At 45.2% G+C, this 26,584-nt stretch overlaps 2 protein-coding genes and 1 non-coding gene across 4 annotated transcripts in view; all 3 read left to right on the top strand.

The window, feature by feature from the left end:
* TDRD7 (tudor domain containing 7) overlaps positions 1-15,260 on the top strand; it is a 48,475-nt gene extending 33,215 nt beyond the window's left edge. For both annotated transcript variants that reach the window (XM_060237000.1, XM_060236999.1), the window contains exons 10-17: positions 1,167-1,369; positions 1,689-1,823; positions 5,162-5,245; positions 6,496-6,630; positions 6,740-6,850; positions 9,961-10,448; positions 12,693-12,853; positions 14,838-15,260. In XM_060237000.1, coding sequence (XP_060092983.1) covers positions 1,167-1,369; positions 1,689-1,823; positions 5,162-5,245; positions 6,496-6,630; positions 6,740-6,850; positions 9,961-10,448; positions 12,693-12,853; positions 14,838-15,058 — 1,538 coding nt within the window. In that variant the 3' untranslated portion in view covers positions 15,059-15,260. The remainder of the gene's footprint in view (positions 1-1,166; positions 1,370-1,688; positions 1,824-5,161; positions 5,246-6,495; positions 6,631-6,739; positions 6,851-9,960; positions 10,449-12,692; positions 12,854-14,837) is intronic.
* On the top strand, positions 13,782-13,853 carry TRNAT-UGU (transfer RNA threonine (anticodon UGU)). The gene has a single exon. It is a non-coding gene; the product is annotated as a tRNA-Thr (tRNA).
* A 10,460-nt stretch (positions 15,261-25,720) lies between the features above and the next one.
* Positions 25,721-26,584, top strand: part of TMOD1 (tropomodulin 1) — a 31,378-nt gene continuing 30,514 nt past the window's right edge. Inside the window, exon 1 of the mRNA XM_060237006.1 lies at positions 25,721-26,081. The gene's annotated coding sequence lies outside the window, so the exon portion shown is untranslated. The remainder of the gene's footprint in view (positions 26,082-26,584) is intronic.

Below are 26,584 nucleotides of genomic sequence, written 5' to 3'. Positions count from 1 at the left end.
GCAGTTGCAGCTCCCTCTCGCTTTAGTGCTGGATGTATTTGCAGTTTTGTTTATAGAAAATTTGAAGCAATTATGTCTTTGGAAATATGAAGATCAGTAATGTTTTATGTGCTAACTTAGAAACGATGCATTTTATGTTTAAAGCAGTGTAATAGTTTAATAGGAAAACCAGTATAGCATATATTTCAGTCTTTTTGTATTTTTCTGGAAATTCTTTTCCCTGGGGCTTCACAATTTCTGGGACTTTTATATCTGGGTGACGTGGGGGGTTGGGGTCTTCGGAGGCTAGTTTGCAATCTCATGTTACTGCTTTTTTTAAAAAAATAGTAGGAAGCGCTCTCTAGCAATGATTGATGTCCTGTGGCTAGATTTTCTCACAAATTCTACTTTACAGAGAAACTGCAACAATATCTTACATTCTAACAGCCACCTGTGACTCTATTTGCAGGTAGCTAAATCCATAGATCAGGGCCACATGGAGGCTAAAGAGATTTATTCAGCAAATTTGGGGGACTCTCTGTTTGCAGAGAACTCTGAACATTTAAAAATAAATTGGGGGGGGGGGTTAACCCCCCCCCCCTTAGTAAAGCACTTACTTCCAGCGATTGGAAGCAGTGGCTCTGTGAAGCCACACCCAGCCTGCTGGCAGAGGAGATGCAGGCCCAGGAGTTGCGCTGGACATGGGCCCAGGCAAAATGTAGAGCAGGAGGGAATAATACCTTAAAGACCTCGTACTCCCATATTAACTCACTCGTTCAACTTTTGGGGGGCTTGCTTCAGGCATATCCCGTTGTAGCTCTCCCCCAGGCAGACTCATCTGCCCTCTTCTGTTATCTTCTGCCATCAAGTGAAAAAAAAAATTGGTTTTAATGGTCCACCACTTTGAGGGCCCTAATTGACTTGTTCATTTATTTAATTGGTTTATATGGTGCTTTTCTTTCCTGTGGGAGCCCAGTGCAGTTTTCATTGCTTTCCTCTCCTCTCGTTTTTATCCTCTTCTGTGAGTGTGTTCAGTCTGGGAGTGTGTGTGACTGGTCTTGCCTTCCTGACTTCAAAGTAATGACAATTAAAGCAGACATTTGTACGCAAGATCCATCTCCTTTTCCTCCAAGTATCTGTAACATCTGTTCTCTTTTTGGGGTTTTTTTGTTTACTCTTCTGTTTAGGGTTGGAGGCCTTCTGTGATGACCCCATCTTGGTGAAAATGGTAGAGTCTCAAACCTGTGGCAAAATATTTGCCGTTGAGATACTGGAGAAAAGTGATGTTCCTCTTGTCATCCTTTATGACACTTCAGGGGAAGATGATGTCAACATTAATGCTGCTTGTCTGAAGGCCCTTTGTGACAAATCTCTGCAGCTTCATCTCCAGGTAATGTCCTCATCTGCTTGTACTGCCAGCCTGTATGGTGTTGTGTGGTCTGTTGCCAATTGTATGGATTACTGTTCTCGAATCTGATTTGAGATATCTGTAGCTAGGACATTTAATTTTGATGCGATTCATTTTAATGATGTTTTAATGCTGTAAGCTGCCCTGAGCCCGCTTGCAGGATAGGGCGGGGGTATAAATTGAAAAATTAAATTAAAATTAAAAATTGTACGATCTCAGTAGGCGTCCAGCAAGCAGGATCGGAGGATACTTAAAATTGCAGAGGTGTTTATCAAGATCCCTGTTTTTATGTTTTTGATAGGTGAATGCGTTCTATACAAATGTTAGCGTAACCAATGTGTGTTCAGACGGGACTTTGTACTGCCAGGTGCCATCGAAGGGCCTGAGCAAGCTCTCAGAGTGCCTGCAGAAACTGGAAAGCTATTTCCACCACAAGGTAAGTTGGCTTCTAACATTAGCCAGTGACTGTGCTCGCCAGTTAGATGAGGCGCTTGTAGATTGGTCTGCTCTAGAATCAGAAGCTCTAAGGGCTGTAAGCCTCAAGTAGCAGCCTCTTACATATTAACAAGTCTTCTCGTTGGCCATTGCCTTTATGAACCTTATTCGTTTCAGCTGCTTCTCATTTTAGTTGCCAAGTTGATATACTTGCAATGCCCAACTGTAGTGGTCTACATTTCTGCAAGACTATATATATTTTTTGAACATTTTCATGTAAGATTGAGTGTCGCACGGCCTCTTATTACACAATAATATAATGTGTCTTGGATTGAATCTCATGATCCATCAGTACCTTACATTGACAGCTGTAGATTTCTCTCCCCCCCCCCCCCAATTCACTTCCTTCTCTGACCATGGGAAAAATATTTCCTGGGGCTGAAGGAGCTTTCTGTAGACTGATAGCCATGTGGTGCGCTGAGGGAGGAGAGGTGACTTCATCCACTTTCTGCTTCTCAGTGCAGCTTCCACCCACCTGATTGGCCGTTAGTCACACCAGGCCAGCAACCTCATAAACTAGCATCCCTCAGGCTGGAAAGGATTGCTGTGGGGCAAGGGGACAAAGGAAAGATCTGCTGTCCTTGTGCCCACAAATTGTTCAGTCCAACCCCTTGGTCTCCTATCTTTCTGTAGATTGTGGTAGTTACATTCTTCCGTCTGAGGTTCTATAAAATGACCCCCAGAACCTTTGAAGGGGCATTGCTTTTCCAGCAAGTACAGTGGTAGAATCACAGATTGTCCCTGGCTTATTTGGCAGTTCTTGACTTTTCATACAAGAAGTAGGGCTGAAACCCTTGTGGCTTAGGTGCCTTGCAATGACTGTGCAAATTTTCGGATTGATGTAATGTATGTTGATGCTCTAGGTGGTATATAGTTCAGGAAGGGAAGTATTTACCAAGTAGCTAAATTATGTGATTGGAGAAACAGGTGTGCATGCGTGTCCATTGGCTTGATTTATTCTTTGGCAGGGTTGCCACTTTCAGGAAAGTCAGGGAAATGGAAATTGGTCAGGGAAAGCCAGGGAAATTGGTCTGAAGTCAGGGAAAGTCAGGGAAATTGTGATTAAAATATATTCAAGCAGTGGATTTTTGACCTTCTGCAAGAGCATGATCTGTTCTTGTGGCAACGAATAGAGAAGTAGCAGAATACAAGCAAAACTTAATGATGCCCTTTCCCAGCTTCACCTTTTTCTCAGCTCCACCCCCAGCAACCAGCCTAATGTGTTTGTTGAGTTCTGTTTTCATCCCTACCTGCTAGTATTGCATTTTAACTTACATATAAAGATAAGCATGTTTTTGGGCCATGCTTGTGTACAGAATGGACGTTTTGTCTCCTGCTAAATCTAGCACAGAGTTGCAAATGAGTTTTGCCACTATTGGATTTCACAGACAACTAGCACTTTCTACTCTGCACCATGCAAAGTAAATTCTGCAAATGTGATTGCTTGTTCCTGCTGCAGTTTACAGAGTACCAGCTCTGTCACCCTCTTTCCTGACTTCTCCCATGCATAAAGGTTGCAAATGAGGGTTGTCTGCTTCTCTAGATTGCAGAAACTCCACCTCCTTTCTTGCTGCTGATCTGCTCATTACACTTTTTGGTACTAGAAAGTGAAAGTTTCCCAACTTTGGAAAGTTCCTACTTGTTAGCATTGAGACTTTACTTGAATTGAAGTTTGTATCTTGGTGTAATTTTTGGTTCAGTTGCAAAACAGATGTTGCTGCAGTTAATGTTGAAAGAAGCTGATATTAAATCTCTTACTGCAGTTAATGTTGAAAGAAGCTGATACTAAATCTCTTACTTTGACAAATATTTTTGCAGTTGAGACGTGTAGTCGTAGAGTGGAACATTTCATTAAGCCTTGCATGAATGCAACATGACCTATTCATTTTTTAACTTGTGGTTATATTTGAATGTTGGTCAGGGAAATGAATTTGAGCATCCAGTTGTTTGTGTTGAATGCAACATGGGACAGCAATTAGGAAACTTGCTTGTGAATATCAAACTTAAATATCCCTTATCCTCTAGATGTAATAATTTCTCTGTGTACTTAAGGCACAGGGAAGGTTCTGAATGTGGAAATGACACACATCTTCACTCACAAACACAGGCTAAAATGTTGGCTCTATTTTCCTTTCATTTCTTGTACATTATGTGAACTCTCCTTAGGTATAGGGAGTCAAGAAACTGGTTTTCCTATGCAGTTTCTTGTTCAGATTTTCAGCATTGACTCACACTTTGGCCTAGTAAAGCAGCCTAGCAAAAGATGAATTTCCCCCGCTCTGAAACCTAGGACGTTGCTATAGGCTTCATAGATAAGAGAGATGGGAGGCAACACAGCTGCCAGTCATGCCATTAGGCTTGGTAGCTCCAAGGACATGAGATAGAGACTTCATCTCTTGCTTTCTGGCTATCTGAACAGCAGAAGACGACATGAGATAGGGGAAGGTGATTTGGCTCTGTGCTTGAATGAGCCTGGGTGTTGCCTTGACTATCCTTTTTTGGTGGGTCTTACTGACCAGAAACTTTAGTGTTAGTCTTTGGAACCTTGAAGAACTCGGCCTGCTGTTGGGTAATATCTGTGCTTTGAACCATGACTTGTAGAAGTGCTAAGATAGACATTTAGTTTTGTTGTTTTATCCTGATTGTTCACTGCTCTGTTTTGATTATTTCTGCACAATTTTAAATAAATCACATTCTTGGTGAGTTCCTGAATTCTCGAGGCTTCAGTCTGACTCCAGTACTTCATCCCTCATTGGCTATAGCTACCAGAGTAATTGTTCATGAAGCTTGCCGAAGGTGTCCTACCTTGCAAGGGTGACTTTCTTGATTTTCGTTCCAGGAGGGCCTGAGACTTCATCTCTTGCTTTCTGGCTATCTGAAAAGCAGAAGACTGGTGGCAGATTTATACTGAGGTGTGAGGACTCACACTTCAGCCTTTTTCTTTGAGGGGGAGTTGGTCTCCCTTGGCCAGCGTCCCCATAAAAGACTCCTGCTCTGGGTTGGCAGTTTGGGCAGGGACATCTTTTCACATTGGGGGAGGGGGTCTCCTGTTTTACACAGTGTCATTTAAAAGTCATTTCCCACTTCACAGTGGGAATGCTAGGGCAATTCATTGTTGTTCTTATTGATAGACCCCCCTCCCCCCAGTGATTACAAAGAGAAATGGTTGCAGCTTAAAATTAAAGGTCTTCTGACTTCCAGCAACTCACAGTGCCGTTCTTCGTGTACATTTGGCTGTTGGGGTTGTGTATTAGGTCTGACTGTAACTCTTTATTCCAGCAGGTAGCAGAAGGCTCAGTATCATTGCCTTACTGTGGGAAGATCTGCTTGTTTAACTGTAAAGGAAAATGGGCGCGTGTAGAGGTAGGAAATATTATTGGTTGTGGTTAACAAATGGGTTTCCAAAGAGTTCTGAACTCTTCGCTTGATTAAACTTGGGAAGTGTGTCATAAAGTGGGCTGCTTATCTGGCTCTAGGTGGCATCTGACTTCCATCATTCAGTAGCCTATTTCTACTCCCCTTCAACTAATTTGGCATTAAACCCTCAAGTCCCGTGTGGGCTTTCTTTGCCAGTTTCTGACACAGCAGAATCTGGGTGTCGCCATAACATGGCGCATTCCCCTTAGAATAGGAATGAATTATCACCAAACCAAAACTGGTTAAATATGTTAAGGGTATTAAAAATAGCACCAAAAATCAAATCCAAAAAACTGCTGCTGTTACCGAGATGCTTGGTAGAGTTCCTTCATCAGCAGTAATGATTTCAATGCATAGTCCTTAAGTCCAGCAGTTTATTTCAGTCCCTTACTCCAGAAAGACTTCCATTTTGGCCGTGAAACAGCTTGCCAAGTGGCTTCTGCGTTGTTAAGGTGGTGCCTAGTTGACTCCACTAGTTTGAGATGCTAAAACTGGAGAGCCTGTTTGGTGTGTAGTGGTTAAGTGCGTGGACTCTAATCTGGGAGAACCGAGTTTGATTCCCCACTCCTTCACATGCATCTGCTGAGTGACCTTGAGTCAGTTCACAAGTTCTCGCAGAGCTGTTCCTCTCAAAAGCAGTTTCTGTCAGAGCTCTTAGTTCCACCTACCTCACAGGGTGTCTGTTGTGGGGAGGGGAAGGGAAAGGAGACTGTAAGCCGCTCTGAGACTTCTTCACGTAGTGAAGGGCAGGATATAAATTCAATCTCTTTCTCTTCTCTAAGAACGCTTACGCTTCTCAAGTACCTGAATATTCCCTTTAACGGCTTCTTAAGCTAACTAATTTTTATGCACTAGCTATAAAGGTGAAGTCTACACTTCTGCCTTGGTAGTTGTCATGGCCATCATGGTATAGTGTTTTGGCTGTCGGACTAGAATCTGGGAGACCTGGATTCAGATCCCTTCTCCACCCTGGAAGCTTGCTGGGTGACCTTGAGCCAGTCACACACTCTCAACCTATCCTACCTCACAAGGTAGTTGTCTTGAGGATAAAACGGAGAGGGGAACAATGGGAAGGCACTTTGGTCTTCAGTGGCAGGAGAGGCAGGGGTTATAAATGAACTACAAAAATAATTGTATCAGCCTGGCCATTCTGGTATTGTGCCATTCCAATATTTCTGCTTCCCACTTCTGGGCAGATAACAAGTGTTCACAGCAGTCGGGCTCTTGATGTGCAGTTTATGGACACCGGAACAGTAGCATCCGTAAAAGTAGCAGAGTTGAGAGAAGTTCCCCCGACGTTTCTCCGAGAAGTCATTTCCATACCACCTCAGGTACAAAGCTTGCAAGTGTTTCTGGACTGCTTTTACTGCTTGCTTCTTGAACGACGCTCTGCAGATGTGTACTTCAGTATACCTTCTGTAACTGCTGGATTGTTTTTAGGCGACAAAATGCTGCTTAGCTGACCTCCCTCTTCATATTGGGATGTGGACTCCAGATGCCGTACTTTGGCTGAGAGATACAGTGTTAAACTGTCCCGACTGCAGCATTAAGGTAACAGAAAAAAGCATGTTGCTTTATGTTCAGAGGTGCAGTGGTTCTTGTATGTTAGCATTGCACTGTTTTTAATTGCATTCTCCTCACCCACCCACACACTTTTGTGTTCTTTTGCTGGAAAATGGATTCCCTGATAGGTGTTGGCTTTCTGCAGCAAGCCTTGTGTACTATCATCTAATCTTTACCCAGGCCTCATTTTGGGCAGGAGCTTCCTAGAGTGGAGCTCTGGTATCTCTAAATCTTATTGTGCTCTTCACACACACACACACACACACACAAAATACTTGCTTCTGGGCTCCATTGTTCAAACCCCCTGTGAGAATTTTGCTGAACTCTAAGATTTGACAAACTTTCCAATATTTTTCCGCACAAAAAATGGGAAAATAACCAAAGCATATAAAGCAGACAGATGGAAATCATGCCTCTGTGGCCACGTAGGAGAAAGTAATTTTTAAAAAGTATGATGAGAGTAAGGTTTTATTATGTCAGTTATAATTCAAGAAGCATTTTAAGGTAGATACTGAGCTGATATAATGTAGTAAACCTTCCGGTGATGTCAGGTGTGTGTGGCGTATGCAAATGAATTGTGCTGATGAGCTCTGGCACCTCTTTTTCTACAAAGTGACCCCTGTCTTTACCTATATTTGGTTGGGAAGGGAGAATTATGATGCACAGCATGATGTAACAGTTGTATGTCCACAGACTACTTCTGATGCAGCTTCTTAAGATTATCTTCTTAAAATGATATTCTGTACTGCTGAAGTCCATCTGATTCTGCATTGAAAGAACACATCACAGTATGCAGCAGAATCTGATTGGAGCTATGTTGGATCTGGCATTGCTCTTGAGTTGTATTCAGAACTTTTGCACGGTTCTCCAAGCTCTTCCCACCTTTGATCAGGTGAAGTCTGATTCCCCCCACCCCACCCGGTAGCTCCTGATTTTGGACTACTGCATATTTTTACGCTTAAATAGCTCTTACTCCTTTGTAATACTGTTTTGAAGTGGAAATGTTAGCAAAACTGGGCATCAAAATGAAGCAAGAGAGCACCTCAGTATTGGGGTTTGTATCTTAAATGCCTGATTATTTGGCAGGCCTTTTGCGTTTCAAGACCTCAGGACTCTCTTGAGTACCTAGATAGGAAACTACCATTCTCAAAGTGATGAAATCTTGTATTTCCCAATTGTTGGTCATACAGAATTATCCCAAATTGTGCTATAGGGCACAACTGGGTTCTAACTGGAGTAGATATCAGTTGGAGGTGGGGAAGGATGCAATAGAAATGGGATACTTTTCTGACGAGTGGAGGTTAGCGTAGTGGCTGAGACTGACTACAGAATGCAGCTCTGCTATGAATTCTGTACGTGGTATTGGGCAAGCCACTATTTCCTCTTTCTCAGTCTCTCATCTGCCATATTGGGATAATCTTATTTTGTTAATCTCGCTGTTCCTATCTGCCAACAGTTGGAAATGGTCCTCCCTCTGAACAAATGGATTTCTCTTTGTTTGGTTATCACCTCCATTTGTACCAGCTGCCCAGTCCTACTTTCTGTTGCTTGCAACTTTAAATATTTCTACTATGGATGTGTGTGTGTCGTGCTTCTGTTAGAATGAGCTTAGACTCCCAAAAACTTAAGCCAGAATAAATTTTGTTAGTTGTTAAATGTGCCCCTGGCTAGCTTCTGCTTAATTTTATTCATTTTATTATGTCCTCCCACTTTCTGTGAAGCTGAAAATGATTTCAAGCACCTGTTTCAAAACATCTGTTGAATCTGCCATAAAATTATGCAAATATCACAGCACAATCAATGTGCAGTTCCATATAAAATATCTCAGGACACAGTAAACTAGCAGTATCCAGCAGGGAGAGTCAGTTTTCAGCAGCCAGTAGACCCGATTTAGTAGAAAAGCCCTATGAAAGAGCACTGCCTTACAGACCTTCCTGAACGCTGCCAGCAAAGGCACCCTGACACCTCTGCCAGCAGCATGTCCCTCAAGATGGGGGCAACCAGGGGTTGTTTTGTAAAAAAAATAGGTGACAGAGCTCATTAGCATATGCTGCCCCCCTCCCCCAGCCAAAAGCAACCCAATGCAAGAAAGGAGAGCCCTGGGTGAGGCCTGCTTGGACTGACTAGAGATCCAGCCAGCCCAAGCAGGCCTTGCTTGCCTGGAGCTCTCCTGGGCTGCCCCCCCCCCCAGTCAAAAGGCCAGCAAGCCACCTGCTGCCCAACATCACATAAGAAGTTGAGAAAGGGTGGTGTGGGCTTCTCCAGGGGTTAATGACATGGCAAAGGCTCTGGTGGCTGGCTGGCTGCCTGCTCTCCTAATCCAGGGATTGTTATGCAGCTTCACCTCCTATTCAATGGACAAAATAGATGATGAGGAAGAGGGGGAACCATCAGAAAGGTTCAGGAGCTGTGCTTCTGTGAGCTCCTGTTGAATCTGAGGCCTGGGGGCAAAGCCAGTGGGTGAACTTCAGGGATGTGCATCATTTGGTAAGAAGGAACAACGGGCATGGATCACTGTGAGGGAGTACACATAGGGAGAGATGATCCTTCTGTTTTCTGAACCCCAGGTCACAAACTATGACTTTCTTAAGGCCAGGGGCTAAAGGACAGGGTTTATTTAGTTCCAAGATCATTCTTTCTGCACACAGATGTTGACTTTTGCGGAACTGGGGGCTTTTTTCTCTGTATCTCTTGACATGCAGGATAAGTGACAGCATTTCCATCATTTCTCTCCTCTCCTTTTCAGCCCTTACCTCTTCAGAAGCAAGGCAGCACACAAAAGTTGTGTTAAAACAGATTTTCGATCCTGTGAGAATCAGTGACAAATCTTTGTTTAATGTTGGTTGATAACTGTATATTGTGACCCGTGCCAAGTTTTGCCAAAGTGCTAGAAATGGAGATGTTAGAAGGAAGGGTTGGAATATTTTGTACTGGCATAAGTGGCTTTATGCCCTTCTGCTGTACTAATTGACTGTTTTAACATTTTGTTGAGTAAAACAGTAAGTTAAGTTACTTTGATTATTGGAGAGAAGATATAGGCTTGGTGCTACTTTCATAATGTGTGTACCCTCCTTTTCTTCTCTCTCTTTTTTCTTTAGGTTGTTAAACTGGACAAGTCCCATAAAATTGCACACATCTATTTATTCACACCAAAGAACTTCCCAGACCCAGACCGCAGCATAAATAGGCAGATCACCAATGCAGACTTGTGGAAGCATCAGAAAGATGTCTTTCTGAGCGTCTCTCCTAGCAATTTCCCCCCTGGGAAAGAAAAAATAGACTTTCCACACTGGACTGACGTGGATACCAAGAAGAGCCCCGCTTCTTCCGTTCCACACACAGTGGAGCGTAGTGGTGAGGAAATGGTGGGTATGCCACCTCTATTGTCTTTGCCCAGAACTGGGGAGCAGATGGATGTCTTCGTCTCGCTGGCCTGTCACCCAGGTTACTTTGTCCTCCAGCCTTGGCAGGAGATGCACAGTTTAGAAGTGCTGATGGAAGAGATGCTCCTTTTCTACAGCAGAGTAGATGAGAGGCGGGTCACAGTGGAAAAGAACAAAGTCTATGCTGCTAAAGTGGAGAACAGGTTAGTAGCTGTTGAAAATGCCTCACTGGTTTGTACTGGCAACTGCTGTTTTCCGCACTGGTGATTGCCAAATGGATTGAACTTAGAGATGTGAAGGCCCAGAAGAAACCCAGAACAATTTGGGATGGAGGGAGCTTTCCCTCCAATTTTATTTGAAAATTTTGGGGGAGAGCTGGCTGTGTGGGGAGGGGGAGGAAATCCTATGAAATATTTCCTCTTTTAGCAGTAGAAAAGGGTAAAAACCCAGTAGCACCTTAAAAACTAACAAAATTTGTGGCAGGATATTGCACTTTCATGAGTCACTGCTCACTTCTTCAGATATAGTGACTCACAAAAGCTCACACCTTGCCACAAATTTTGTTAAAAGTGCTACTGGACTCTTACTCTTTTCTGTTGCGCAAGGCAAGGATTTTCACACTTAGAAGTGTAGATTGAAAAAAAGAGGACTTTTTCAGTCTTTCCAATGAAAACTTTGGGAAATCTGGGAGAGCGTGAGAAAATCCACGTAGGCACTAGACACGCATGCAGGTTGTCAAGCTTTTATTTTATTTAAACAATTTTAGCTATAATGTTTGTTTAATAATAAAGAATTGAGTGTCTTCACTGTTACAGAGTTTAGTATCCAAGCATATTTGTAGTCCTGCCTATGAGAAACTCTTGAGTTTTTGTCCAAATAATGGACAAAATGGACTACACCTTTGCTTACTGCAGACTTTCAGCATTTTCAGCATTTATTTTTCCTGTCAGATGGCAAAAATTAAAGATTCATGTCGTGTAGTAGCATAGGCTGCATCAGTTGGCAACTTCCTCAAACATTGAGCATACTTGCAGTTTTTCTTCTAGAAAACAGATACTTACGTTTGGAAATTCCACAAGTATGCCAAATGGTACAGTTTTCTGTACTGTTATAAATGATTCATTTTAAATCAGTGACATTTTAAAGTTTAATAAAGAACTAAGTATTGCATATTTTTATTTTTTCCCCCTATAAAAAGATGGGAATGCCCCCCCCCCCTTCCCGTGCTTGCAAAACTTCTGGAAACTTTACATCTCTGATCAGACCAGAGGTCCATCTAGTCTAGAATTTGGCTTCCAACAGTAGTAGTTGAGACTAATACTCCCTCTAAGCTGTGGAGTCTTGTGACCAGAAATTCTACTTTGTGAGCTACAGGCATTGTGAGCTACTGCATAAATTAGTTTGCTCTGGAGCCATTTTTCCTGAGCTAAGACAAAAATGTGTGAGCTGGAGGCTAAAAAACTGTGAACTCAGCTTAGAGGGAACTGGTTGAGACCACACGGGGTAGTGGGTTAGTATCAGACGAGGACCTGGCTTGTGATCCCCAGGCTTGATATGAAGTGCGCTGCATGTTAACCTTGGGCTGGTTGTTCAGAAAAAAAAATAATGCAAATGATTATACGGCACCCTGGTCTCCTTGAAGGAAGGGCAAGATAAATGCTGTACTCAGTAAATAAAAGAGGTCCTTCTGGGGAGGCAGATGGAACAGAACTTGTTATGAGGCTGTAGCTTGGTTTGCTGCTTCTAACCATGTGGGGAAGTGCAAGGCTAGCCGGAGGAGACCTTCAAGGAAGCAGGGTGAGAGATCTGCCAAGAGCTGTGCTGGGATGCAATTTTTAAAACAGCCAGTGAGGGGCAGCATCTCAAAGCTCACACACAGCTAGCTTAAGGGTACTTACCAGCAACAGAGCTGACAGCAGAGCAGGAATGCCACTTCCATCAAGCTTGGAACAAAGAGAGATTGGGTGGGGGGCAAAGAGAAACCAATTGGCGCATCAATCTGACTAATCCCTAGGTGCAAGGGAAAGGATGGCTTTTTCTTTCCATTTGAGGGGGTAGCCCCAGACCTTTCCTTCTGGGCCTGGAAGAGATTTGTTGTCCTCAAGGTGCCGGGGGTGGGAGGGGGAGTGTAGTAACTGGGGATAGGAGCTGTGTGATTCACACACATGGACAGAGAGATGCAAGCAGTGTTGCTCTGATCAGAAATGGTCACTGACTCAGCAGGGGGAAATATCATTTTGTTCTGTGTTTTAGTCCGCTGAAAGAGAAATGGAGTCCCTTTTCACTCCCAGTGCAGATTCTTAACCTGTGCTTTGTCAAACGCCATTCATAGGCAGTTCTTAGACTATTGAGACAATGGATTTAACTGGCAGCAACGTGGTCTGTGTTCCTAAACATTTTAACCTAAGGCATGGGCATGTGGGGTGTGTGTGTAATTTTTATCATAGATGGTACAGAGTGCTTATAAAAGGAATGCTGGCAAATGGGCTGGTGTCGGTGTATGAGCTGGACTATGGGAAACATGAGCTTGTGAGCATCCAAAAAGTTCAACCTCTGCAGGACACATTCCGAAAACTGCCGTTTCAGGCTGTTGCAGCCCAGCTAGCCGGTAGGTTACAGACTTTTAAGTATTGAAGGGAAAACACAGAGGTGGGGTTCGCCCCCCCCCCCCCCCAAAAAAAATGTACTGCAAACTTTTTATGTTTGGTAAGCCTCAGTCTCAAAATATTTAGATCTCCAGGTGTGACAGCTGTGCTGTTCTCTCTGCTGCTGTTTGGTGGTAAGTTGAATGCTAGTTTGCTGCAGCCCTGACCTTAAATGGGCCAGACTAGCCTGATCTCATCATGTCTCAGAAGCTAAGCAGAGACAACCCTGGTTAGTACTTGGATGAGAGACCACCAGGGAAGTCCAGGATGGCTTATGCAAAGGCAGGCAATGGCAGAGCACCTCTGCTTCTCTCTCTTGCCTTGAAAATCCTATGGGGTCACCATTTTATGTATTTGGTTTTAATAATTACTTAATGTTTTTTATATTAATATTGTCTTTTAATAAGGTAAAAGTAGTCCCCTGTGCAAGCACCAGTCGTTTTAGACTCTGGGGTGACGTTACTTTCACAACATTTTCACGGCAGACTTTTTACGGGGTGGTTAGCCATTGCCTTCCCTAGTCATCTACACTTTCCCCCCCGAGCAAGCTGGGGACTCATTTTACCGACCATGAAAGGATGGAAGGCTGAGTCAAACTGGAGCCGGCTACCTGAACCAGCTTCCTCTGGGATCAAATTCAGGTAGTGAGCAGAGGGCTCCGACTGCAGTACTACAGCTTTACCACTCTGCGCCATGGGACTCTTTGTCTTTTAATACATTATTGTATTTTATTGTGTTACTATGCTGTTAGCTGCCCTGAGCCTGTTCGTAGGGAGGGTGGGATACAGATAGAAATAAATAAATAAAATAATGCAACTTGATGGCACTTTATACACACAGTTGGCTAGACGCTGCCATTGGAAGCCTTTGCGTCTCAAGAGGAAGAGAGAAGGGATGGTAGCTCAGTGGTAGAGCATCTGCCTTGTGTGCAGAAGGCCCCAGGTTCAATTCCCAGCCTCTCCAGTGGAAATGATCAAGTATTAGGTGATGTGAAAGACCCCCCCTTCAAGACTCTGGAGAGCTGCTGCCAGTCTGAGTAGACAAGACTGACCTTGATGGACCCAAGCACCTGGCTCCGTAGAAGGCATCTTTTATGTGTTCATCTCTTAAGAAAAGACTCATAGGATCTCCAGGGCTAACAAGCGCTATGAAACAAAGTACTAAAACATAAAATTAAATACCAATACCATAAATACGACAAAGCAGCAAACGAGAGCCAGAAATAAAACTTGGCAGCAGCTAAGTATAAGTTGTTCTGCAGAAACAAAAACTTGTCTGCAAGGGGGCAAGGACGGGGTTCAAATAAGCTTGGTGTGAAACATTCCAGAGACTGTCTTGTAGACACTAGAATGCTTGCTGATCAATAGAAGTTCCTGTGAAAGTGTACCTGGTGTTAATTATGCATTTAGCATGGTGCACTCATTCATTTAAGGCCCTAACTGTGGTCCCTGATCATTTTTGTAACACGTGTTGGTTGAGGAAGGAGACTCTGAGCCTGGGAACAATGATAGGTGGTGGGTGCATGTAGAAAGGTACAGATCAGTGGTGGCCAAACTGCGGCTCGGGAGCCACATGTGGCTCACACACATTGTGTGGCTCTTGAAGCCCCCACCACCCCATCGGCAAGCTTTGAGAAGGCCTTTCTCTCTTTAAGTCACTTCTCTTGAAGAACATATTTAAAGTTGCTTTCTTTCCCCCCCCCCAGCCTATTTTCCTTCCTTCCTTTCTTGCAGCTCTGAAACATCTGGTGTTCATTCTATGTGGGTCTTACTTTAAGCAAGTTTGGCCGCCCCTGGTACAGATCTTTCACGACGGTCATGATCATAACTGACTTCCTTCACACATTCTCAACGTCATGGGCTCTAGAATCTCTTCCTGTGAAGGTTGGTCCAAATGAAAGGTTCCAAATTCTAACAATCTTTTGTGCCTCCCCCCCTCACCTTCTAGGAGTTGACCGGCAGCAGTGGTCTGAAGAAGCATCAGTGGTATTCCGAAATCATGTGGAGAAGAAAGCTTTGGTAGCTCAACTGCAAACAGTTGTCAATGGAGCTAATCCATGGGACCGAAAAGTCATAACATACTTAGTTGACACTTCCCTACCGGAGACAGATATATGGATTCATGACCTCATGAACCAGTACCATATGGAGATTTCAAAAGCTAATTAATAGTTTTTTTGAAAACTTGAGTACCTTGAGCAATAAGAATGCGGTAGGCCTAAAAAAAAAAAAAAAAAGAAAAACTGTGAACGTTAACATTGCTGTGACTAAGAAATGTTGGTTGATTTCTCCTGGTTTTTGCACTTTGTTTAAATGCTAACTACAGAATGTTATCTATATTAAATAAAGTATGCCTGTTATTCTATTGGAATATTTCCCTGCTTCACATTCAATCGTGTGAAGGTAAAATGACCTGTTAACCTACTTTCACGTGGCGGCTGCGTGAGCCAGAGAAAGCCTCAAGGGCGTTTCGGTTTGTCCCTAATGTTCTGTTAAAGACCTCTGTCCTTAGGAACTCTGGAAGAGCTGAAAAACCCTTATGCTGCTGGTCTAGATAGTACTGGCTCGATAGCCCAAGTATTGGTCGCTGCATAAGGCATTTTCATTGATCTTCACATACTCAGGCCTGTGTTGAATGGGACACTTTAACTTGAGTTTGGCTACCCCTGCGTCTCTTGTCTGGAAAGCCATGGCCCCCTTAGGAACAGAGATGGCTAGTGTCTCTCTGCCCATCTATGCTTGTTTTTCCTTCTCCGAATTCCCTCCCCTGCTACTGAGAAAATCTGGTTTGCACAATATTTTGGGGATCAGGTTTGGAGGAACCTGTTTAAACATCATTGCACCATTATGGAGAACTGTCTTTTCATTACTGAGATGAGAGCCAATTTGGTGTAGTGGTTAAGTGTGAGGATTCTTATCTGGGAGAACCAGGTTTGATTCCCCACTCCTCCACTTGCAGCTGCTGGAATGGCCTTGGGTCAGCCATAGCTATTGCAGAGGTTGTCCTTGAAAGGGCAGCTTCTGTGAGAGCCTTCTCAGCCCCACCCACCTCACAGGGTGTCTATTGTGGGGGGCGAAGATATAGGCGAGATTGTAAGCCGCTCTGAGTCGCTGATTCAGAGAGAAGGGCAGGGTATAAATCTGCAGTTGTTGTCTTATAAAGTCCACCTCCCAGCTGACTCATCAGACAACACAAGGTCTTCCAAATCTCAGTGCTGTTGTTTCTGTTATATAGTATGGTGGGGGTGGTCTTGACAAGTGAATAAGCAGCTCTTGAATCTTCCACACAGCTGACTGCCATATTTGCTACCAGTGTTCCCTCTAAACTGAGTTAGTATGAGCTAGCTCACAATTTTTAAGCCTCTGGCTCACACATTTTTTTCTTAGGAAAAATGGCCATAGAGCAAATTGATTTATGCCAGTGGCTCACAAAGTAGCCTTTTTGCTCACAAAACGCCACAACTTAAGAGGGAACTTTGTTTGCTACCTAATCATTGGTTTTGTTCACATAACTGAGCACCAGCTTTGTGCCTGTTGCTTTACAGACCAAGATCCCTATCTCACTTACTTTACTGAGAAGGGGGGGAGGGATAAGAAATGAGAGAGGGAAGAGGAAATAAACAGGAGTATAATCCTTTCATTGACAGAATTCTGGACAATAATCTGTTAAAATTCTAATCAAATTAAGGGGTGCCTAATTTCTGTTAGTAAAACTTGAGTGTGGTTGAAGGAGGTAAATCTTTCAACATGATCCCAATATGGATTGTACAGTTCATTTTTACGGGATGCCGAAGAACTATGATCTTTCTCAGATCTTTCTATGCCTTACGCTTCAGTTTCTAGCGACACTGAATGATTTTCCAGACTAGCAGCAGCACATTTCTCATGGCACATAAAAGTGAACAATAATGCACAGAAGTGCATTGTTATATAGCAATGCTGTGGTTGTAGAACAAATTCAAAAGATTGGGGCCACAATAAGTTTCTAGACCCAGCATATAGAAAGCTGAGTTCAAAAACTTGCAGACTGTGTCTGCTGGCATCTCCAAAGACCTTGCTAAGTAACATTTCCAGCTAGAATACACACAGCACTGCCCCTCTCAGGTGGTTCCGTGTACCATACAAAGTACTAAATGTAGGGCCTTTTTTTTGAGCAGGAATGCAGTTCTGGCTGGCTTGGTGTCAGGGGGTGTGGCCTAGTATGCAAATGAGTTCCTGCTAGGCTTTTTCTACAATGGTAATGTCAGGCGTGTGGCCTAATATGCAGATGAGTACCGAAAAAGCCCTGACTAAATGGAATCATTTTTAGAATAAAGTAAATCTGTGGTGTTCCCGTATTATGAGACCAATGCATATCGTGCAGTTTTTGAACGGAGGCTGGGTGCCGCAGTAAACCCTATTCAACTTTCCTGGGGAGAAGCACACAAGGTTTTATTGCGTGGGTGCTATCCTCCCTATGCTTTGTTGGAAAGCAGTTTAGGTTTGGTACCATTTCTTTCCAATGAAACGCAAATAGGATCCGGGGCTTCAATGAGGCCGGCAGGGCAGGCTGAGGTGGCCACTTAATCCCATACGTGTAAACCAGCCCCACCAGTTTACGCACATAGGCTCAGGGCTTCCCGCGCGCCCTCGGCCTGGCGCTCAACCCGCTTTTCGCAGCCATCTGTCCTGTCTCGCCGCCCTCTGCGTCGAGCGAGCGAGAGCTTGGCTGAGGCCAGGGGGGCCGGGTGGGCTGCCGGTGCCTCTTGTCAGCAGCCAGTGGGGGCGGCCGGCCTTCCCCTCCGTCCGTCCTCTCGGCCGAATGACTGACAGGTCCGGGGGGGGGGGAAGCCCCCTTCCTTCTCCCAGCTGCGCAACTTTGGAGCTCCTCTCCAGGGCGCGCGTCTCGGCGGCGACTGGCGTACGTCTTTCTTCCAGTTCCCCCACCCCCAGCAGGGCCCGGAGCCTGGGGCGGCGGCGGCCTCGGCAGCAGGTAAGCAACCGGGAAGGGCCGTGGGGTGGCCCCGCGTGGAGCTGCAGTTCCCACGCCGCGCGGAGTGCGGTAATCCGAGCCATATCTGGGCAAAGCATTCCGCGGTCACCAAAGGGGACCGGCCGGCTGAGCGCGGTGGCGACGCGCCTATAAATAGCTGCCCGCTTCCTCCTCGGCTGCCTGTAGTTGGGGAGTGTGAGAAGCACGCGGGGGGGGGGGGCTGGCGATCCCTCCCTTTTCCCCTTGTCTCTAACTTATACTGAGGGAGGGGGGTTGGGTGCTGGTGGTGGCGCTTTTGGCAGCGGGCGGGGGTATCTGGTGCCAGCTTCCAAGGTGGGATCTGGGGATCCCTGGAATTATAGCTCAACTCCAGACTACAGAGATCAGTTCCCCCAGCTGCTTTGGAGGGTGGGCTCTGTGCCGTTATATTCTACTGAGGGTCTCTGCCCTCCCCAGGCTCCTTCCCCAAGTCTAGGAGTTTCCCAACCTGGATTTGGTATCCCTACACCCCACCCCCATTTCCCGGAGGCGGCAAGGGGAGGGACCTAGCAGCCCCTAAACCTTTTGGCTTGGCCCTGGCCCTTGTGCCTGTTTTTCTAACAGCTGCCCTGCACCTCAGAAATCAAGGCAGCGAAGCTTTTCTTCGTCAGGGTGGGAAGAAAATGTGCTTCCTTCAATTCCCTCTGAAATGCAGAGGAGCAGAGCCTGGATGAAAGTTAGTAGTCCTCGTTGGTCCTTTTACCTTATCAGGTCCTGTCTGTGGTTGTGGGGGGAAAGTGCCTGTCTAAATCATCAGTGCCCGAGTCTGTGTGCTAAATAGCAAGACAATGGTAACACAAAGAGATACATTTTTATAAAACGATTGTATTGGCTGGAGCAGCTCTGCTCTTGGAAATAACTTTCCCTTCCGCCCCGTCCCCCACCAATCACACATTTCAGCCCTGAGTCTGTGTCCTCTGAGCTGCTTCTGGCTGATGGCCAGTCCCAAAAATCGATTCGCATTCCACAGAATCCAGTATGTTGGTGTGCCTGGTGGAGAACCTGGACTCTCACGTGGTTTCATGCAGGGCTTTTTTTGTAGAAAAAGCCCAGCATGAACTTATTTGCATATTAGGCCACACCTAGTCCTGCCATCACCATTGTTTCACACAGGACTTTTTGGTAGAAAAAGCCCAGCAGGAATTAATTTACATATTAGGCCACTCCCCCTGATGCCAGGCCAGCCAGAACTGCGTTCCTGTGTGTTCCTGCTCAAAAAAAGCCCTGGTTTCATGTATTTCTTTATTGTATTTCTGCCCTGCTTTTCTTCCCAGGGTTTTTTTTAATCCTCACAACAACCCTGCAAAGTGGTTTAGGCTGAGAGTGTGTGACTGGCACAAGGTTCCCAGTGAGCCTCCATGGCAGAGTGAGGGTTTCAGACTTGGGTCTCCCAGATTCTAGTCCAACTCTCTTAACCACTGCACCATGCTGGCTGCATTGGAAGTTGGAACTCAGGGTGGAATTCTAGCAGGAGTTTCTTTGCATACTAGGCTGCACACCCCTGATGTGGCCAGTCCTCCAAGAGCTTACAAATCTCTTCCTTGTAACCTCTTAGATAATATGCTACATCAGGGGGTGTGGCCTAATATGCAAAGGAGCTCCTGCTAGAATTCTACCCCTGATTAATATACCAGTCCTGTTTAGTACAAAGAGCAAGGAAGTTATCTTGTGTGCGTCTGGAAAGGGGGTGGTGGTGTGGGATCACTGGCTTTCACCGCAGGTAATTCTTGGCTCAGGGAGTGGGATCCAAAGATCTTCTCTCTGTCAGATCCTGAAGCTGGTTCTCTCCCTTGCCCTTTCTGTACATTATGAAATCTTACATAATCTATGGCACACCAAAAAAGTGAGTCATAGAGTGTGGCTTGTAGGTGGGTTGCCATGCTGCATTGGGGGAGGGCATGCTATGGAGAGAGAGAAGCTGGTGGAATAGCACTGCCACATATTTAAAACCAGAGTTAAAACAGAAGAGGAAGAGATCGGATTCCCCTTCACTCGAACTCTCCCCACCCTTCACTCGAAGTCTCCAAGCGGTTTACAATCCCCATCCCTTCCCACAACAGACACCCTGTGAAGTAGGTGGGGCTGAGAGAGCTCTTGAGAGAACTGTTCTTGAGAGAACTGTTCTTGAGAGAACAGGTCTGAGAGAACTGGCCCAAGGTCACACCAGCTGGCTGCATGTGAAGGTATGGGGAATGAAACCCAATTCTCCAGATTAGAGTCCTTCGCTCTTAACCACTATGACTACACCATGCTGGTTTTCCAAACAGCAACTAGGTTTGCCAACTGACTGGTTGGGGACAGGACTGCCTTGTTTCTATTCCTTTAACAGGACCTTTATGTGGAGAATAGCTAGACTTGAGTTCAGTTAGGATCTACGAGACAAACATTTTCAGGGTAAAAGCTTTCAAGAGTCATAGCTCTCTGAAGTTTTCAGTCCTGAAAGCTTATACCCTGAAGATTTTGTTGGTCTCTAAGGTGTTGCTGTCTGATCTGGCTAGCCTAGACCAGGGGTGTCAAACTCATTTGTTATGAGGGCCGGATCTGACATAAATGAGACCTTGTTGGGCCGGGCCATGTGTGTGCCTATTTAAGATTAGGTCGCAGAGATACAAACTTTTTAAAGGACACAGACAAACACGACTAAAGGGTTTTTTTACCTTAAAATAAAACATGCTTAAAACATTAGCACTTGTTGGTCTTAAAGGTGCTTTCTTTGTATTTCTCCCATGGGGTCCAGGGAACTGGGCAAAGGAAGCTTTGGCTCTTTCCCTCCCTTCCTAGGGGACCAGAAGGGAGAGGAGTCTCAACCAATGGAGAAAAATTGAGGTTTTTCTCTTTAGCTTCTGTGCAGTTGAGCAAGCCTTGCAAAGCAAGTTGAGATGCAGAAGGAAGCAAGAGAGAGGGAAAGGGAAGCAGACAAGAGCCAGTTGCTCAGGGCACTGATAGGAGCCGTTCAAGGACCTGATTTTGCCTCCGGGGTGCAAGTTTGACACCCCTGGCCTAGACTAACCCCATCTCAGCAGCTAAGGAGGGTCGGTCCTGTCTAGTATTTGGATGAGACACCACCAAGGAATACCAGGGTCGTGACGTGGAGGCAGGCAATGGCAAACCACCTCTGAATGTCTCTAGCCTTAAAACCCTAAGCAGGGGTGTTTTGTAGAAAAATAGGTGGCGGAGCTCATCCAGGGATCGTTATGCAGCTGCACCTACTATTCAATGGGCAAAGTGGGAAGGAGAAGGTGGAACTCTCAGAAAGCTCTGCTCCTGTGAGCTCCCGCTGAATCTGAGGCTTGGTCATAAGTCACCTGGGAAGGCAGACTAGAGATCCAATTAAATAAACTCAGTGGCAAAGAAAAAAAAGTGCTACTGGACTCGAATCTAGCTGTTCTACTGCAAGCCAACACATTTCTCTAAAATGGAGAGATGATCAGATAATGCTTTTGGGTCTCATCTTCCTCTTCCAATGTCTGCAGCTGGCTGTTAAGCAGCGCAGGAGCAGGAGGGGGTGGGAAAGCTGGCAACCTTCACGCCAGGTCTTGTGCACAGAAACTGAGCGGCCAAATCTTTCCCCATGATGTTGCTCCTCTGCACCAGGAGAAGTCTTTCCTGCTGAATCGGCATGCGCTAGTTTGCTTTTAAAAAATTCTTTGTGCCTAAGCAGATGATGCGCTTTCTGGTGTGGAGCAAAGCAGTGGGAAAAGTTTTCCCTCTGTAATTCCTGCACATCTGGCTTCTGTGAAAGGCGCAAGATGAGGGTTTTTCGTTGTTGTTGTTTTTTTTTGAAAGTTGGCCGTCCTGTAGGAAATTCTTAAGCAAAGGCAAGACTTGCTTTGCAGGTCCAGTTAATTCAAAACAAAGGCAAGTCCCGGGCTCCTGTTCCTTCCAGTCTGGAACAGCTTGCTTGTAGACGTTCACTTCAAGAGATTGCCCCTTTCCCATGGTTGCTTGGGGGTAGGCAGTGCCATCAGGTTGCAGTCAGCTTGTTGGGGACCCCGTAGGGTTTTCAAGACAGGAGACAAATGGGTTGTGGCTTCCCATTCAAGTTCTAAACAGGGTCAACCCTGCTTAGCTCCCACAATCTGACAAGATTGGGCTACATCCAGGTCAGGCCCCATGGCTGCTTACCTGCCAAGAAACCCCTGGCCTAATGCTGAGGTTTTGGGGGCATATCCTAGGGTGCAAACTGTGTTCACACTAGCAGCTGAGACATCACACTTCATGAATAGTACTGGGCAGGGCTTTTTTTGGTGGAAAAAGCCCAGCAGGAACTCATTTGCATCTTATGCCACACACACCCTGATGGCACCACTGTTTCACACAAGGCTTTTTTTTTTTTTTAGAAAAAGCCCAGCAGGAATCTCTTTGCATATTAGACCACACCCCCTGTCACCAAGCCTGCTGGAGCTGTGTTCCTGTGCGTTCCTGCTCATAAAAAGCCCTGGTACTGAGTAACCCTGTGGTAGGGTTGCCATGAACCCCCAGCCACTGGCGGGGTATGAGAGGGTAGGGTTGCCAGATTCAGGTTGGGAAACACCTGGAGATTTGGGGAATGGAGTCTTGGGAGGACAGAGACCTCAGTGGGGTACAGTGCCACAGAGTTCGCCCTCGAAAGCATCCAGGGGGACTGATCTCTGTTGTCTGGAGATAAGCTGTAATCCCAGGGGACCCTCAGGTCCTACCTGGAGGCTGGCATCCTCCTTACCCTGTGGAGAGAAAGATCTGTAAGTGGCAGGCAAACTAACTGTTCAGGGAAGCTCCCCTGAGGCAGGGCTGGCCCTAGACTGTCAGGCACCCTAGGCTAGGCAAACTTCTGGCGCCCCCTCCTCTGCACTGAATGTCACCAAGTCACATGGGGGATGCCCAATTCAGCGCCCCCAGAAGGCTGGCGCCCTAAGCAATTGCCTAGTTTGCTTAGTGGCAAGGCCCAGCCGGTCCTGCCCTGAGGAACCCTTGATACTTTTCCGACTGTGCCTTGCAGCACAGTTTGAAAACAACTGGTCTAGAAAGGATTCCGACAGGCGCCGTTTTAGTACTGGGAGGAGGATAAATTTATGTTGTATTCTGCTATGAAAAGTACAAGTCCACACACACACACACACACACACACCCCTCAGCTTTGTGGACATTCAGTCTTCAGGCTGCGACAATAGTGAGAAGAGGTAAAATTACACTCTGAGGATCTGAACAGGCTGTCAGGGCCGCCTAAAGATGACGTTAGAAGATGAATTGTTTCAAAACTATGCAGTGGCTTTTAAGTGACAAGTTGGAAAGTCCCTGGTTTGACTCTCGCCTCTGTAACAAGGCAGCCATTCTGTCACTCAGCCATGGGGATAAAAATATTGGCCTAGCCTGAAGAACAGACATAAAGATTGCAAGATAGTGGTTGCGAAAACTGAAATATAACAAAAATGCTGATTATTATTATTTCTTTCACTTGAACTAAGCTGTAACTTGTTTTGGATACCTTTTAATAGGAGATATCTCTGAATTACAATTTCCATGTCTAATGTATGATTAACAGTTCAGTTACTTCATAATGTTCCTATATCAATGTTTTTGGTTCTATGAGGAGCTCTGAATTTCAGTTCATCCCATGCACCTTTTTCTTTAATTTTTTCTCTTTTATTACAGTAAAAAGTGATTCTTTTCTGGTAGTTCAGAGAGGAATATTTGTTCCTTCTTTTAACGTCCTTCTTTCATGAAGAACTTTGAATATCTCTAGTGCAAAATCTAACAAAGGTGCATGATAGATCAAGCGATGGTTTAGCAAAAAATAGAGAATTTCAGAAGAGGGCAACAGTCACGTACACAAAAGAATTCTGGCAGCTGGCCACTTTTTTCACCTTCGAATTGTGTCTGTCAAAATTTCCTCTTCTATGTAACTCTTAAAGCGTCAGGAATCTCTGATCTCTTTTCCGTTGGGTTTTGAGCCAAGCATTCCTAAGCACATTGCTTTCAGTTAAGGACGTAAGAGAAGCCATGTTGGATCAGGCCAATGGTCCATCCAAGGCCAACACTCTGCGTCCAAGTCCAAAACACAGTGGCCAAAACCCAGGTGCCACCAGGAGGTCCACCAGTGAGGCCAGAACTCCATAAGCCTCTCAAGCACTAAGAATATTTGATTCTGTTTAACTCTGTGCTGGATTGTGGCCAGTGTTTGAACCGAACCAGATAAAGCAAGATTGATAGAAACACTTTGTAGATTGTAGATTGATAGAAACACTTAAAATAGATGTGAACATAAAACATATCTTGCTAGGCTACTTTTCTCATTTTTCCTATGTGAGTTCTCTAGTGTGCTGATATTACTTTTTAAAAGCATGAACTGTGAATTAGGAAGGTAGGGTTTTATCCTGCTCTTCTTGTTTGGTGTAGCGGTTAAGTGTGTGGGCTCTTATCTGGGAGAACCGGGTTTGATTCCCTACTCCTCCACTTGCACCTACTGGAATGGCCTTGAGTCAGCCATAGCTCTTGCAGGAGTTGTCCTTAAAAGGGCAGCTTCTGGGAGAGCTCTCTCAGCTCCACCCACCTCACAGGGTGTCTGCTGTGGGGGGAGAAGATACAGGAGATTGTAAGCCACTCTGAGTCTCTGATTCAGAGAGAAGGGTGGGGTATAAATCTGCAGTCTTCTTCCAAGGAGGTCAAAACGGCTTAAATCATTCTTCTCTGCTCCATTTTATCCTCACAACAACCCTTTGAGGTCGATTAGAGTGTGTGACTGGCCCAAGGTCACCCAACAAGCCCCCCCTGGCAGTGTGGGGATTCAAATCTGGATCACTCAGATCCTAGTCCAGTACCCTAACCACTACACCTTGTTTTGTGTATAGAGACCAATATTTTCCATCTGGACAGGGTTTCCACAGTGATTGGTGAAATACTTAATGGGTATTTGGAGCATTTTAAAGCGCTATAAGAATGCTATTAACAATGATAATAATCCCCCGATGCAGGCTATATCATGCTTCACTATACAGACTTGCCAGTTTGTCGACAGTGAAATACACCGCAGTATTTTAAGTCTGCTCACTTGTGTTTCAGTTCCCCTTTACTGAACATGAGTCTGGATTTGTACTCCTACTCAGTTTTTATTTGGGTTCTCCATAGAGTTGCCAATTCCCAATTGGGGGCAGGGGATTCCCCAGTCTCCCCCCACTTCAGGGTCATCAGAAAGCAGGGGAGGGAAATGTCTGCTGGCTACTCCATTATTCCCTATAGAGACCGATTCCCATAGGATATAATGGAGAATTGATCCATGGATATCTGAGGCTCTAGGGAGGCTGATTTTTGAGGTAGAGGCACCAAATTTTCAGCATAACATTCAGTGCTTTTCTTCAAAACAACCTCCCAAGTTTCAAAAGGATTGGACCAAGGGGTCCAATTCTAGGAGCCCCAAAAGAGGGTGCCTCTATTCTTCATTATTTAAAATGGAGGAAAGGCATTTAAAAGGCATGCTGTCCCTTTAAATGTGATGGCTGGAACTCCCTTTGAAGTTCAGTCATGCTTGTCACACCCTTCTCCCAGCTCCACTCCCAAAATCTCCTGGCTCCACCCCCAAAGTCCCCAGATATTTTTTGAGTCAGACCTGGCAACCCTAGTTCTCTGCAAACATGGCCAATATCTTTGCAGTGGCTACTTCTCATTTCTGTACCATGCCAGCTCTCGCAGTTCAAAGCAAACCAATCAACCCTCTCCTGAGGTTTTAGCCATGTTTTTAAAACTTGCAAACCCTTTTGATCAGAGGCGACAGAAAGTGTAAGATAAAAATCACATGGTTCCCGCTATTAGCCCTTGTTAAAAGTCCTCAGCGTCTCCGGGCATTCTTTGTTTCATCTTCACCTTCAGCTCCGGCCAGAAGAAAGGGGGGAAGCATTTGCAGCAGCTGCTGGCAAGATGATTTATGGGATACTTGTGCTTGTTTAAAAATAATTGCCCTGACTTAACGCTGGAGTTTTCACTTCACTCATGTACCAGTCCGGTCTCCTATAAATCATACCTTTACGCAGTCTTAAGAAATGCACTTCTAGGGGCTGACAGGTCCATGAGTGAGGGGGTGGGTCTGGAGCGCAGTGGCAATTTAAAGCAACCTTCACGCTTGGTTTGTTTCCCTTCTCCATTAAACTTGGAAGATGCCAATATTAAACCCCATTAAACTCCATTAAACTCGGAAGATGCCAATATTCAGTGAGTAGCCTGTTATAGTTTTACTTCTGAGTAGGGTTACCAGCTCCAGGTTGGGAAATACCTGGAGATTTTTGGGGGACGGAGCCGAGGGAGGGAGGGGACAGACTTCAGTGGGGTATAACACCATGGAGTCCACCCTCCAAAGTGACTATTTTCTCCAGGTGTAGAACAAAAGACTAATTGCAATGTATAAATACTGTCACAGCAAAGATTCTTAGAACTTGAAAGAACCAGTTTGGTGCAGTGGTTACGTGTGTGGACTGTTACATGGGAGAACCAGGTTTGATTCCCTACTCCTGCACTTGCAGCTGCTGGAATGACCTTGGGCCAGGCATAGCTCTCGCAGAGTTGTCCTTGAAAGGGCAGCTTCTGTGAGAGCTCTCTCAGCCCCACCCATCTCACAGGATGTCTGTTGTGGAAGAGGAAAGTAAAGGAGATTGTAAGCCGCTCTGAGATTCAGAGTAAAGAGCGGGGTATAAATCCAGTATCGTCATCTTCAATAT

Source organism: Heteronotia binoei, chromosome 4, assembly GCF_032191835.1.
Source record: "Heteronotia binoei isolate CCM8104 ecotype False Entrance Well chromosome 4, APGP_CSIRO_Hbin_v1, whole genome shotgun sequence".
NCBI lineage: Eukaryota > Metazoa > Chordata > Lepidosauria > Squamata > Gekkonidae > Heteronotia > Heteronotia binoei.
The sequence above is the reverse complement of the archived record's forward strand: the minus strand, read 5'-3'. Positions and strand labels throughout refer to the sequence as shown.